The sequence below is a fragment of the Heloderma suspectum genome, chromosome 13, assembly GCF_057233095.1.
Source record: "Heloderma suspectum isolate Gila_16-S chromosome 13, 16-S_ref, whole genome shotgun sequence".
Taxonomy (NCBI): domain Eukaryota; kingdom Metazoa; phylum Chordata; class Lepidosauria; order Squamata; family Helodermatidae; genus Heloderma; species Heloderma suspectum.
Genome location: NC_139470.1, coordinates 5,513,451 through 5,526,153, shown reverse-complemented (window position 1 = coordinate 5,526,153; position 12,703 = coordinate 5,513,451). Strand labels below are relative to the sequence as shown.

General features: G+C 47.3%; 1 protein-coding gene across 6 annotated transcripts in view; it reads right to left on the bottom strand.

The window, feature by feature from the left end:
* KDM2B (lysine demethylase 2B) overlaps positions 1–12,703 on the bottom strand; it is a 92,824-nt gene that overhangs the window by 58,403 nt on the left and 21,718 nt on the right. For all 6 annotated transcript variants that reach the window (XM_084820128.1, XM_084820129.1, XM_084820132.1 and 3 more), the window contains 2 exons: positions 9,991–10,169; positions 7,793–7,899 (listed from right to left, as the gene is read on the bottom strand). In XM_084820128.1, coding sequence (XP_084676254.1) covers positions 7,793–7,899; positions 9,991–10,169 — 286 coding nt within the window. The remainder of the gene's footprint in view (positions 1–7,792; positions 7,900–9,990; positions 10,170–12,703) is intronic.

Here is a 12,703-nt window from a genome sequence, read left to right as displayed (position 1 = left end):
CCTATTCCCCCCCCCCCACACGCACACACACACAGTCTCCACATTCACACAAACAGAAAAGACACTCACCCCCCAAAGAACGGCGTGGTAACCGAAGGCCGCCAATTGTAACAGCCAGACAAAAAGGAAACGTTGTCCCACAGGATGGACGGAGAGACGCGATGCGTCCTGCTTGGCCTCTCTCCTCAGCCCCACCTCCAGCTCGCCCCCCCCATGGAGGTGTTTTTTTCACTCCCTCCCTTTCTCTTTGCCTGAAGGGAGCCGGCGGGGCCCCCTCCCGAAATCTCCCGCCCGGAGACGGCACTTTCAGGCTCGGAGAAGAATGCCCCCGGCCCCCCTCCGCTCCCCCTCGCGTGTTGCGCCATGCAACTTTTCCCTCCATTTCGTTGCTCGGAGCAGGAAGCCGCCTGGGCCACAAAGGGGGAAACCTCAGCTTGGCCTGAGGGGAATAACGCGGACTAAAAAGGCAGGCAGAGAAACCAAAGGCTGCTTCCCACATTTGCAGACTTGCTACCTAGGGGCCAGTAATGAGTGCCATGTTTTTGGTAGAAAGGTGGGGCATAAATCAAATAAATAAATAATCAGAGTCTGTGCGAATCCCACACACACTGTGAAATTGTGATGCAGATCCTGCACTGGGAAGCCCCAGTCATTTGATGGCTTCTGAGTGTGTGAACATGAAGCGAAAAGGCTACAAGTCATACACAACTGTTTGTATTATATTTATATCCCTTTTTTCTTCCAAAAAGCTTAAGACACCAGAGTCTTTCTCTCCTAATTTTATCCTCATAACAAGCCTGTGAGGTAGGTTAGGCTGAGAGAGAAGGGGGGGTGCTCAGGGTCAACCACTGAGCTTCACAGCTGAGTGGGGATTTCAATTTGGATCTCCCCAGTCCTGGTACAACACAACAACCCCCATCATCCTGGGTTGTTGGGCATGCTGGCTGGGGATGGTGGGAGTTATAGTCCAAAACATTTGGAAGGTGCCAGGTTGGGGAAGGTTGGACTATACCACGCTGGTTCTCACAAGCAGGCCACATGCATAGACTGAGGACACTGACCTGGTTTGCATGATCAAAATAAGCTACCATGGCTTACTGAAATCGTGGCGTATGCTGGGTGCAATTTCCATAATTACTGCCTGGGATCGGCTTGTCACGCTGTCCGAACCCAGACGGCATGGCTTGTTTGAGGGGGAAACAACCCTCCAATAACCCATGAGCTGTTGTAGAGTTATTGGAGGGTTGTCCCCCCCCCCAACAAACCATGTTAGCTGGGTCTGGATGACACCATAAGCCGCGCATGGATGGTGATTATGGAAAACGTGCCCGGCATGCTCTGTACTTTAAATAAGCCACAGTGGCTTATTTTGATTGCACGAACTGGCCCATCGTGTGTAATTTCCAGAAGGAAGTGACTTCTGCAGAGGCATTTTCTAACACATGAAGAGGCCTTTATCTTCCCCTCCCCTCCCGCTCCCAGCACAGGTAAAACACTGTGGCTAAAAAGCCGAATTCTTCACACAGGGAGAAAGGCCTCTACTAGGTTTATGCTGTAGACAGCTCAAGCCCTTAAGGATACAGCAGGCTATATATCTAAATACAGAAAGTAAGCTGAATTCACCTTCTGTCTGTCAAGGTAAGAAGGGCTTACAGGTCCTGGAAATGAATGCCACATTTTCCCCATTCAAAAAACATGTTGGTTTTGCAGCCGTATCTGGTTTTAGCTATATTTATTACCAACATGTGTTTTGACCTTAAACCACTGTGGAGCAGTCAACATCAGCAGGATCTCAAGACCCCTTGGTTTTTCTGCCTTGTTTCTGTCTTAAAGAACACAAATTTGTGCCACCCTAGCATGGTTGATCTAGGGAACCTGCAGTTCCTCAACAGGAATTGCCCTGCAGCCACTTACTACTGACACCACCACAGAGCGCTGGAGCTGATGAGATTATTTATTTATTGCTTGCTTGCTTGCTTGCAGATATATCCCACCTTTCCTCCAAGGAGACTGAGGTGGCGTATATGATCCTCCTCTCCATTTCATCCTCACAACAACCCTGTGAGGTAGGTTAGGTTGAGAGTCAGTCACTAGGCCAAAGTCATTCAGAGAGCTTCACGGCCGAGTGGGGACTAGAACCTGGATCTGCCAAGTCCCAGTCCAACGTTCTAACCACTACACCACACTGGCAGGGGATTAGGACCCAAACGTTCAGGGCTGCACTTACAAGGGGCCATTCAGGGATATGCCAGCGCCCCTGTCTGAACATCCAGCTTTCACAGTAAAACATCACGCCTCCAGCCCTTTCACTTATGGAGATATAAGGAAGAGTGTGCCATCTCATTTCACAATCATGCCAACCTTACTATTCGGGGGGGCGGGGATTGAGCAAATTAAGTGAGGAAGATTTGCAGGGGGAGGGGAGGTCATATCTTTTTCACAAGCCCTAAGCAGAGGGACTACAGGAACGAGGGACAGATTATACAACTGGAATATTAATTATTCCAGTTTATACAACTGGAATAATTATACATCTGGAATATGTTTCAGGATGTACCTGGAACGTCCTGAAACATATCTCAGAAAAGATGCGCACACATAGGTAGGCAGTGTTCAAGCATAATGCCAAGCCATGGTTTTGCACTAAGTGAGCAAGTAGAGGGGAACCTCAGGATTGCACACTTTTTCCTCTCCTCACGTGCCGCAATGCTTACCTTTACTTCCTGGCTCTTGCCAAAGCAAAGTTTGCCATGGCAGCTGAATGTGGTCAACTATGGTTTTGCACAACTCACCAGTTGCCCACAAACCAGGGTTTGATCCTGGTTTGCACAAACCATAGTTAGCCGCATTTGACAACAGCAACTAAGTATACCGTACCAAGAACCAGGAAATATATGAGGAAAGCATATTAGGAACTGCAGCATATGAGGAAAAGAGGGGAGGGGCAAAGCATGTGAGCCTAAGACTCACCATGGCTCATGTGTGTGATGCTAAACCATGGTCCATTTGTCCTGGAAACATCGTTCAGTGTTACGTTCAAACCAACCATACGACTCAATAAAGGGCGTATTCCCCCACGTCTCTGCATGAATTACAGTTCTAGGTACACCTCCTGAAGACACACTTGGAGCAGTGGCTCACGAAGAGTCTTCTAAGGGCAGGGATTTCTGCTGCCTCTTTGCATTAAAAGTGATCAATGCTGTGATCACCCCTGATGCACAGATGCAGCAGAGTGACGCACCCCCAGCAGAGGCTAGGCCAGGGACACAGTCATACTGAGACACAGGGGCAGCCTCCTTTTGGTCAGAGAACTTTTGAGTACATGGGCACCTTTAGTTATTTCATTAAGTTGTTTTCACATCAACACAGCAGTTCTTTCACACATTTGGGGAATCTCTCATAAGAAGCCCGCTTCTTCCTGGCTGAAGCAACTTGTTGCAATGTTCAGAATGTTCATGAAAGGAAGAGGAGGTGTGCGATTGAAGGACCACCGTTAAAGAGTTAAGGGGACAGATCCAGGACATTCTCCGGGTCCTTCTCAACAGCAGTCTCTAAACGGGTGCAGCAGATGGAGCAATCCCCAAGCTCCAATGCCCAGCACGGGACTTTGCAGGCTTGAGCCAAAACCGACCCATAAAGCCCTACACAGCTCAGGACCACCGTACCTGATAGAACGCCTCTCCTGGCGTGAACCAACCCGCACACTAGACTCTGCATCTGAGGCCCTCCTCTGGGAGCCTCCTCTGAGGGAGGCTTGAAGGGTGTCAACAAGGAGCCTTCTCAGTGGTGGCCAAATATTTTTGGCACCAGATTAAAACTGCCCTCTTCTCTCAGGCATTTGGCAGCATATAATGAGTCTCTTGATTGTCTCTGGCGGATTGTTTTTTAGATATAAGTTATTGTTGTGTGTATTATTTGTTCTATGTTATTATGTGAATGGATTTATATTTTATATAATGTTTAATGGTTTTTAATTGTTGCGAACCGCCCAGAGAGCTTCGGTTATGGGGCAGTATAGAAATATAATAAATGAAATGAAATGACATCTGTATCTGACATCAGTATCTGTGTTTGCAAAAACCACTATCACTCTTTCTTTTCTATTTTTTGTTGGTCTGCTTTCCATTTGAGAGAACCAGCTCAGCATCAGATACAGAAACCGAACACAGAACTAGAGATATTTGTGATTAGTGGGGCTGCTGAAGAACAGAAAAAGAGCTGTGCTGGATCAGGCCAAAAGCCTACCTAGTTTCGCATCCTGTTTCTCCACAGCAGCCTGCTAGATACCACTGTGAAACCTGCAAGCAGGGGTATGAGTGTAATACCCCTCTTCTGCTATTGTTCTCCAGGAACAAGTGTTCAGAGGATGTTTCGATGCTGCAGTTCCTTGGGGTGCAGACAAAAGCACAGAATATTGCGCTACTGGGCATGTAACTTATCTTCCTAAGAATTTCAGCAATCTTTAAGACAAGTTTCTAGCCCTTATGACTGTGAAGATATATTTGAAAGTGCTGATATATTTGAAAGCTGCTGAACTCTCAACAGCTGGGCAAAGTTCCTAGTGGCTTGGGGAGGGTTTCAGTGCCCGGCCCCTCCTTATGACTAACAAAACCAGAATAAATAATGCAAAATAATAAACATTGCTAGGAACATCTGCTTGCTCTGCTCCTGTCTGATGTCACAGCAGATCAGCCAATCACAGCCAGAGGCCTTTCCGATTTGTCAGCATCCTGTGACACATAGGCAGCTAAGACCGTCGCTACCAGATACTTCACCATCACAAAATCCCCTCCCCACTACAAAATACAAAACAGCACTTTGAAAACAAAACTATTATTCTGGTATCCAAACCTAACTGGCCAGTCTAAGAGCTGAGGAACTCTCTTCTGCTCCCACTCCCACTCATCCCCCTCACAATTCCCATGCTCAAATCGCTATTATTTATTTACTTAATATTACATTTAGATCCTGCCATTTTTTCCTCCAGGGAACCCAAGGCAGCTTACGTGATTCTACTCCTCACCATTTTATCCTTACTGAGAGTCAGTGACTGGCCCAAAGTCACCCAGTGAACTTCATAGCCAGTTGGGGACTAGAACCCAGATCTCCCGAGTCCCAATCCCACACTCTAACCAACACACAGAATCATAGAATAGTAAGGTTGGAAGGGGCCTATAAGACCATCAAGTCCAACCCCCTACTCAGTGCAGGAATCCAAGTCAAAGCATCCCAGACAGGTGGCTGACCAGCCTCATCTTGAATGCCTCCAGTGTGGGAGAGCCCACCACCTCCCTAGGGAATGGGCTCCATTGTTGTACTGCTCTAACAGTCAGGAAGTTTTTCCTGATGTTCAGCTGGAACCTGGCTTCCTGTAACTTGAGCCCATTATTTCGTGTCCTGCACTCTGGGATGATCGAGAAGAGATCCTGGCCTTCCTCTCTGTGACAGCCTTTCAAGTACTTGAAGAGTGCTATCATATCTCCCCTCAGTTTTCTCTTCTCACGGCTAAACATACCCAATTCTTTCAGTCTCTCCTCATAGTGCTTTGTTTCCAGTCCCCTGATCATCTCCATTGCCCTCCTCTGAACCGTTTCCAGTTTGTCTGCATCCTTCTTAAAATGTGGTGCCCAGAACGGGACCCAGTACTCCAGATAAGGCCTAACCAGTGTTGAGTAGAGGGGAACTAGTACTTCCAAATGCTTGAAAGGTTTTCACATCACACTGGCTCTCATGATATACTCAAGAAATGCTTCCCCTATTCCTATTTGTATATTTCTTATTCCTGTGGAGATAATTAAGAAAATCCCAAACAATCTAAACAACATTATTTTCACCTTCCAAGAACGAAAAAAGAAAGATAACATGGGTTTTAAGGGAACAGAGAGGGTTGCCAATGGCCATGATCAGGTGACACATTAAGCCAGGAATTCTGGCTTAATAAATCACTATGAAAACGAGCAGCAGGCTGGCATGCAGCCCATTAATTCCTCCCTTCACATGGGCGGGCAAACAAACCAGGATAGGATAGCTATGCATTGCATTGCATCCAAATCTGGGATTATGGTTATATGTGTCCAAATAAGCAAAGTTTCATAAACCAGCAAAGCCTGGCTTGTTTGGGTGACCTTAACCACAATCCTGTGTTCGGATGTGACACAAAACTATTTCTTCCTGGTTTGTTTAGCCACTCATGCAAAGGGAGAAGCAAACAGCCTATAAATTCACATTGTGATTTATTAAGCCAAGAATTCTGGCTTAACGTGACATCCAAATACAGCCGGTGTAGCCTTTAAAGAAACAAGCTCACTGACAAACAGCCAAAGCACGAAAAATCTATTAGATAAGGTTCTCAGAAGCACACACATAAAAATAGTCCTTGTAAATAAAGCTAATGAACCCCCTGCCCAAAGAAACCGAGTGAAACCTGGTCTACACTTGCAGCGGAATGAGATGGCAGAGTGCGCTGTACCACTTCAGGGTGCCAGGTGATAACACTGTTGTAAATGTTCCCCCAAGCAAAAACTCCCTGCAAAGAATTAAAAAAAATAGCACAGAACGGAGGAAGGTTCTGTTCCAGCTCACTCCAGGCTATGCTAGTTTTCTACTTTCAGAGAAATTCTTCCACAGTGCTGTATTCAAAAACAGCGATTCCGCACCTGGACTATGCCACCTCATCATCACCAACAACATTGTGCTGCATGTGTGGAAAAGGCCTGACAAAAAACAATCCACAGGAAATAAATAAATAAATAAAAATCTTCACATTCAGGAAAAAACAAAAACAATTGAGTGGAACAACCCTCTATGGACTTGGCCACTTCAGAATGCAACACGGGGGTGGGGGCGTGGGGAGACTGGTTGTGAATATTACACCCTATTGGAAACAAAAGGGGGAAGAAAAAAAGTCCTTGTATGTAGAAAACTAGCGCATCAGAGAGGCTGGGCTAGAGGCCTTCTTGGCATGCTAGCTTTCCACACGCAGAATATCTCACATGATGGGGCATATCGGAATCGGATGAGACTTCAGCCAGAAGCCTTTTGGCCTGTATAATGGCGCACCCTATGGTAAGCACTGAAGGAGGCTGCAAAGCAGAGGACAAAGAAGCAGGACAATCTTCTCCAGATGCCAACACGGCCCACTGGCTCTCCGTGATATGGCACAAGCCAGCGTACAGCAGTGGCTAAGACCAGGGTGGCCCAGTTTCAAATCCCTGCTCGGCCATCAAGTTTACTCTGTGACTTGGGCCAGTCACTATGCCTGGCCTACCTCACAGGGCTGTTGTGAGGGAGTGGGAACAGGGATGAACATGATCTGCTTCCAGGCCAGGCTGGGCTTTTGCCTGGGCGATGTGCAGCATTGGCGCTCCTTCTGTGTGTTTCTAGCTTCCCCCTGCAGTTGTGCCAGTCTCCATGGGCAGACACGTCAGCGTGACCTCAGCCAAGGAATGACTGTTCTGGGCCACCCTTCATGCCTTGGACCTCTGGCAAACAGCTCCTGGAGTCCCCGATCTCCAGTCCTGCAGGTGTCTCAGTCTCCCCAGCTGCCTATGTGCCAGCACTGACACGAAACGCATGCAAATGTGCAACCCCCTACCTGCGGTGGAGGCTGGTGGCTCCGATGTCAGTGGGGTGGTGAATCTGCTCCAGGTTTCAGTCAGAACCAGTCAGAACTCTGAAGGAGCTCTCCAACCGCCACAGTCCAGCAAGAGCCGCACCACGTGACCTTGCCGACTGCGTGGGTCAGCGCACGCTTCTGCAACTCACGGCCCATAAAGAAGCAAAATCAACTCACTTCTTCACTTTGGGGTATTTCATCTCCGAAATGGCGTTGGTGGCATCCGTCTGCCTCTCCTTCAGATGCCGCGGCCACATGTTGTCCACCCAATCCACCAAGTCCACCTGAAAAACCGGCCAAGGTCAGGAGTTAGTTAGGGAATGATGGAGAAAGACCAATCCTCACAGCTGGAGAGAGTTAGTGGTACGGTGGCCGTGGGCGCTGCTTTCCAGAGGACAGTCCTCTGTGGCAAGGGTTGGGGGGGGCGTGGAGGCTGGCTGCACACACCTCCCCCCACGGCCATGTTTGCATCCCGCTGCTGCTGAATTTGCCCCCATGTAGCCATCTGGTAAGGAGACAAGGTGCACACAAGTAGAGTGGTGCTCCTGGAAGCCTCTCACTTTGGCAGCAATTGCAGCAGCAGCAGCAGCAGGAATTGCCCACCCCCTGCTCTGCTGGGAGGCGTCCTCTGTTTGAAGAACTGTCCAGCCCAGGTCTGGATTAAAGGTAAAGAAACCTAAGAAAAGGGGACAGAGCAGGAGCCTTGAAGCTGTCCAGCCACGGTTAGCCGTGCCTGAGAAAGCGCCCCGAGCAGACACACAGGCCACCGTCTTCCCCACTATGGTGGGATGTATTGCATGTCCATTCAAATTATTGTTATTTGTAAACGTGCACCTGAACATAAAAATGAGCAAATGCAAATGTCATGCCTATCAGGGTCCTCTTCTGGGGGATGCATTTCCGCTTTTTCGGTAATGCGTAACAGACCTTTCCACAGAACATTTATAGCCACGTGGGTATTTACAAGTCTGAGCCATCACAAAATCACAGGGCCATGAACTACATACGTTGATTATGCCCTGCATGGTCAGTGAAATACTTTGCTTGTTTTGTCTAGTGTTTACTGCCAATCAATTTAATTGGATGATCCCTACAAACTGGAAAGGAGAGAAAGAGGAAGCCTCACTGACACCAATCATAGGCCAAGAGAGCCTCACAGGTTACGGCAGACGGCCAATTACAGTCATAGATCAATCACATTCATTTTCTGCATACATTTGCAAAGGACTAAAAGAAGAGTTTTGGGAGGGGGAAGGAAGCACAATTCCATGGGTTGCATATGGTGCAGGCGCCATTTTATGAGTGCAATAAGGTAATGCCTTTTCGAAGACAGGGTCTGCCGTCTACAGTTCTTATACATTTTTATATTAAAAACAACTAACATTTTAAAATGTGTTGCTTAATTAATCGAGCTTCGTTACTCAATTAAAAAGAACTTAAGGGTACAATCCCATGCATGTTTAGACAGAAAAAGTTTGTACAGTCCCAGCATTCCCCAGCCAGCCATAGTGGCTTGGGAATGCTGGGAGTTGTAGGACATTTTCCTGTCTAAACATGCATAGGATTGCACCCTTAACTGATTCCCCCCCCCCATTTTTTATTGTGAATTTAACAAAACAAAATAAAACAAAAACATAACAAAACCAAAGAAAAAAATGGAACAAAATAAAAATAAGTGTTCCAATATCCTGTTTCAAATATTACAGTATTTGAGAACGAAAAAAAGGGGAAAAAAATAGGTTACACATAGTCTTCAGTAAAAGCAGACCAAATATCCACATATAAGTCCATCTGCAAGTTACGCCTATATACCACTCTTTCAAATGTTGCTAGTGTTGTTAAGTCTTCAGTCCATTGCATTATAGGTGGTGAGCTTTCATCCTTCCAATATCGTAGTAAGTCTTTATTAGAAACCAAACAGGCGTGAAAAATCCATTTATGCTGACCGTGTGTTACATTCCAAGAAGCAGGTAATTTAAAAGAACATTTACATCAGCAAATATTAAAGAGCTTTCCAGTACAAAATTTATCCGTATAATAACTTCCTCCCAAAAGGACGCAACCATTGGGCATTTCCAAAACATATGAATAAGAGAAGCATTGCACCCTTAACTGATTAGTGTAACTCAACCTTCGCCAACTTGGTGCCCTCCAGATGTTTTGGACTGTGACTCCCACCAGCCCCAGCCAGCAGGGGCAATGGTCAGGGATGATAGGAGTTGTAGCCCAAAACATCTGGAGGACAACAGAGTGGGCAAGGCGGCCCAAATTGATGAACTGATGACAGATGACACCCCTTCCAATAAAGGTGCACACCCACAAACGGAACCAAACCCTGAACTCAGTAACTACCCGAAGAGAGGCCAACAACTCACCACGTTGGGGCGCTTGACGATGTTTGCCAGCTTCGTGTGGCTGAACTCCAGGCTGATCACATTGTAGAGTTTCTTGCGCTCGGCCTCCGGGGTCTCATAGTACCGCACAAACTGAGACATGCTCATCTCGATGCCCTTTTGCGTGTTCACATCCATCACATCCACAATCCGGCGGCTCCCTGGAAGATTTCACATACACAAAAGGACAACCATGTTTTAATTCCCCACGAGACATTTAAAATAAAAACATCAAGCCAGGGAATCTTTGACTTTAGACTTTTGGGGAGGATCCAAGTAAAGTTGAGAAATCGGGGGCCTCCGTGCTGCTCAACAGCCTTTCCAAGTGCTTCTACCAAAGGCAAACAACCTGGCCTCCTCCAGATGCTTGGGACTACAACTTCCATACTCTGATAGCTGGCTGTGCTAGATAGGGCATATGGGAGCCGTAATCCAATACATCTGCGGGGCATTAGGTTGCCAATCCCTGGCCTATACCATCCTGAATATCATCTGGGGTAAGACTGGAAGCAGGCCACTAAAAAGTCAGTTTCATTTTACTGTATCACTGAGATCCCATATTCAAATAAACTTGCCATTTCCCCCAGTACACTGTCCCTGCACTGAGGGGAGCAGCAGGGAGAGGAGCAGAGGCAGGAGCCTGAGGTGCAACCTGGGACAGGTAGGAAATATCACCTAAACAGGCCCCTGATTTCCAGCAGGAAAAGTGATTAAGAAAATCAGAGGTAGAGAATCAACAGAATGCAGCTTTGCACCCAGCACAGGGCATTAAAGCACACAGGGAAAGAGATCCCCACATGTGCAGTGCTCTTCTGTGTCAATTGCTTTCCTCTAGTTGGATCCCACGATTTCCACTCTGAAATGGCAGAGTTCATTCCACCATCACCTCAACTGCCTCATTCTGTCACGTGCATGACGACCGAGCATTCAAACCACGTGTCCTTGGTCTGATAACATGTTAATTTTAAAAAGGGTTGTGAGAGCCCAGTATGCCCACCAACAAAGGAGTCTGCCTGCAGCATCTCTTCGTGATTAACTGTTCAGACCACACCTCTTCCCAGCAAGCTTTGGCAGCTCTTTCTCTGCAACAGGCACGGCTGGATTATTCAATCACTCTCAATGCAGAAATGCAGCAGGAGGCTGCTCGCTGTCTCTCTGAACAACCAGGTGCTTGGGCCTTGCTCTACTCCGAGACAGACCCTTGGTCTATCTGTCACTGCTAACTGGCAGCAGCTGTCCAGGGTTTCAGGCAGGGGTCTCCTAGACCTACCTGGAGATGCTGCTGGGGATCAAACCTGGGGCCTTCTGCATGCAAAGCAGGGACTGTACCACTGAGCTATGGCCCTTCCCGTGCCATATGGGCACCTAAGGTCAGGGAACACATGACCTCTGAATAGGGTCAGTGTGTTCCAGGCCCCACTCGCTTAGAAATTGCATTGCTTTTGGTGCCTCCTGAAGACAGTGTTATTTCAAGAGGCCTTCCTTGAGTGACCAGCCGCCATTTATTAAGTTCAGAATCTGTTTCTTTTAAAATGTTTTCATTGTTTTAATGTGGTTTTAATGCTTTTATCTTGTTCACAGCTCTGAAGTCTTTGATGTGGAACAGTATATAAATACTGTAAATAAATAAATAAATAAAGCAAGCAAGCAAGCAACGGTGTGACCTGATATTCCTGACCAATGTCACCTACAGACTGAACATGGACCCACGGACATCCCCCACCCCAGCAATCCATTGCAAGACAATGGAAGATCTTCAGAGGGTTTTGCGGCAGCCTCAACATCACACAAATGAAACCGAGTCTGAAAATCAAAGCGGGAGAGCAACCAGTAGCAAGCCATCAAAGAAGGCTACACTTCCACCAGCTTAGCAGCCAGCCAATCAATCTCCTCTCCTCAATATGCAGCCCCTGAAAGCAGAGTGTAGGATTGGGGCCCACAGAGCTGTGCAAACAGACAAGGCGTCTCAGGACAGAAGGTGCTGTCCTAGTTACTATATTTAGACCACGATGCAACAGCCAAGCTCTCCCTGGGGTTTCACAGCTCCCCGCACGTCACTGGGTATGTGGATCAGGCCCATGGTGGCAAAAGACTTTTCCTGGCATCAGGGAAGAAGAAAGCAAGCAGGCACCTTTCTTAAAAGCAGAGAGACTATCGTAACGCTTCCCCTGCCTTTAAAGAAAAAGATGATTACCAGGGCTTGTTAAATGTTAGGGGCACCATTAGCTCCCTGTTGCAGCCCAGAGATGTAAAGGCTTCATGCTAATAAGTCAGATCCTAAAAGCAAGAAAACAGGGACCTCGCAACAAGTTACATAGCCTTCAGAGGGAGGCTGACCGCTCAGGGCTTGCCTGTGCTGGAAGATTTATCCAGCTGGAATGCAGGGAAATCTCGGTGCAGATCTGTTTGAGGGTCACACAGTGGCCTCAGTCAAGTCACACTCTCTCCTCGATCCACCTTGCAAGGTTGTTGTGACAACAGAATGGAATAACCCAGCCTTCCCCAATCTCGTGCTCTCCAGATGCGTCAAGGTACAGTTCCCATCATAACCCAGTGGGTGAGAAGGTTAAGCCTCTCTCGTAACAGTAAACCATGGTTTAGCGATGCATCTGAATGCAGCCAGTGGGCCAGTCTGCACAATCACCACAGCCCACTGTGGCTTATTTAATATTTTGAATATTCAAGCCACGACCTC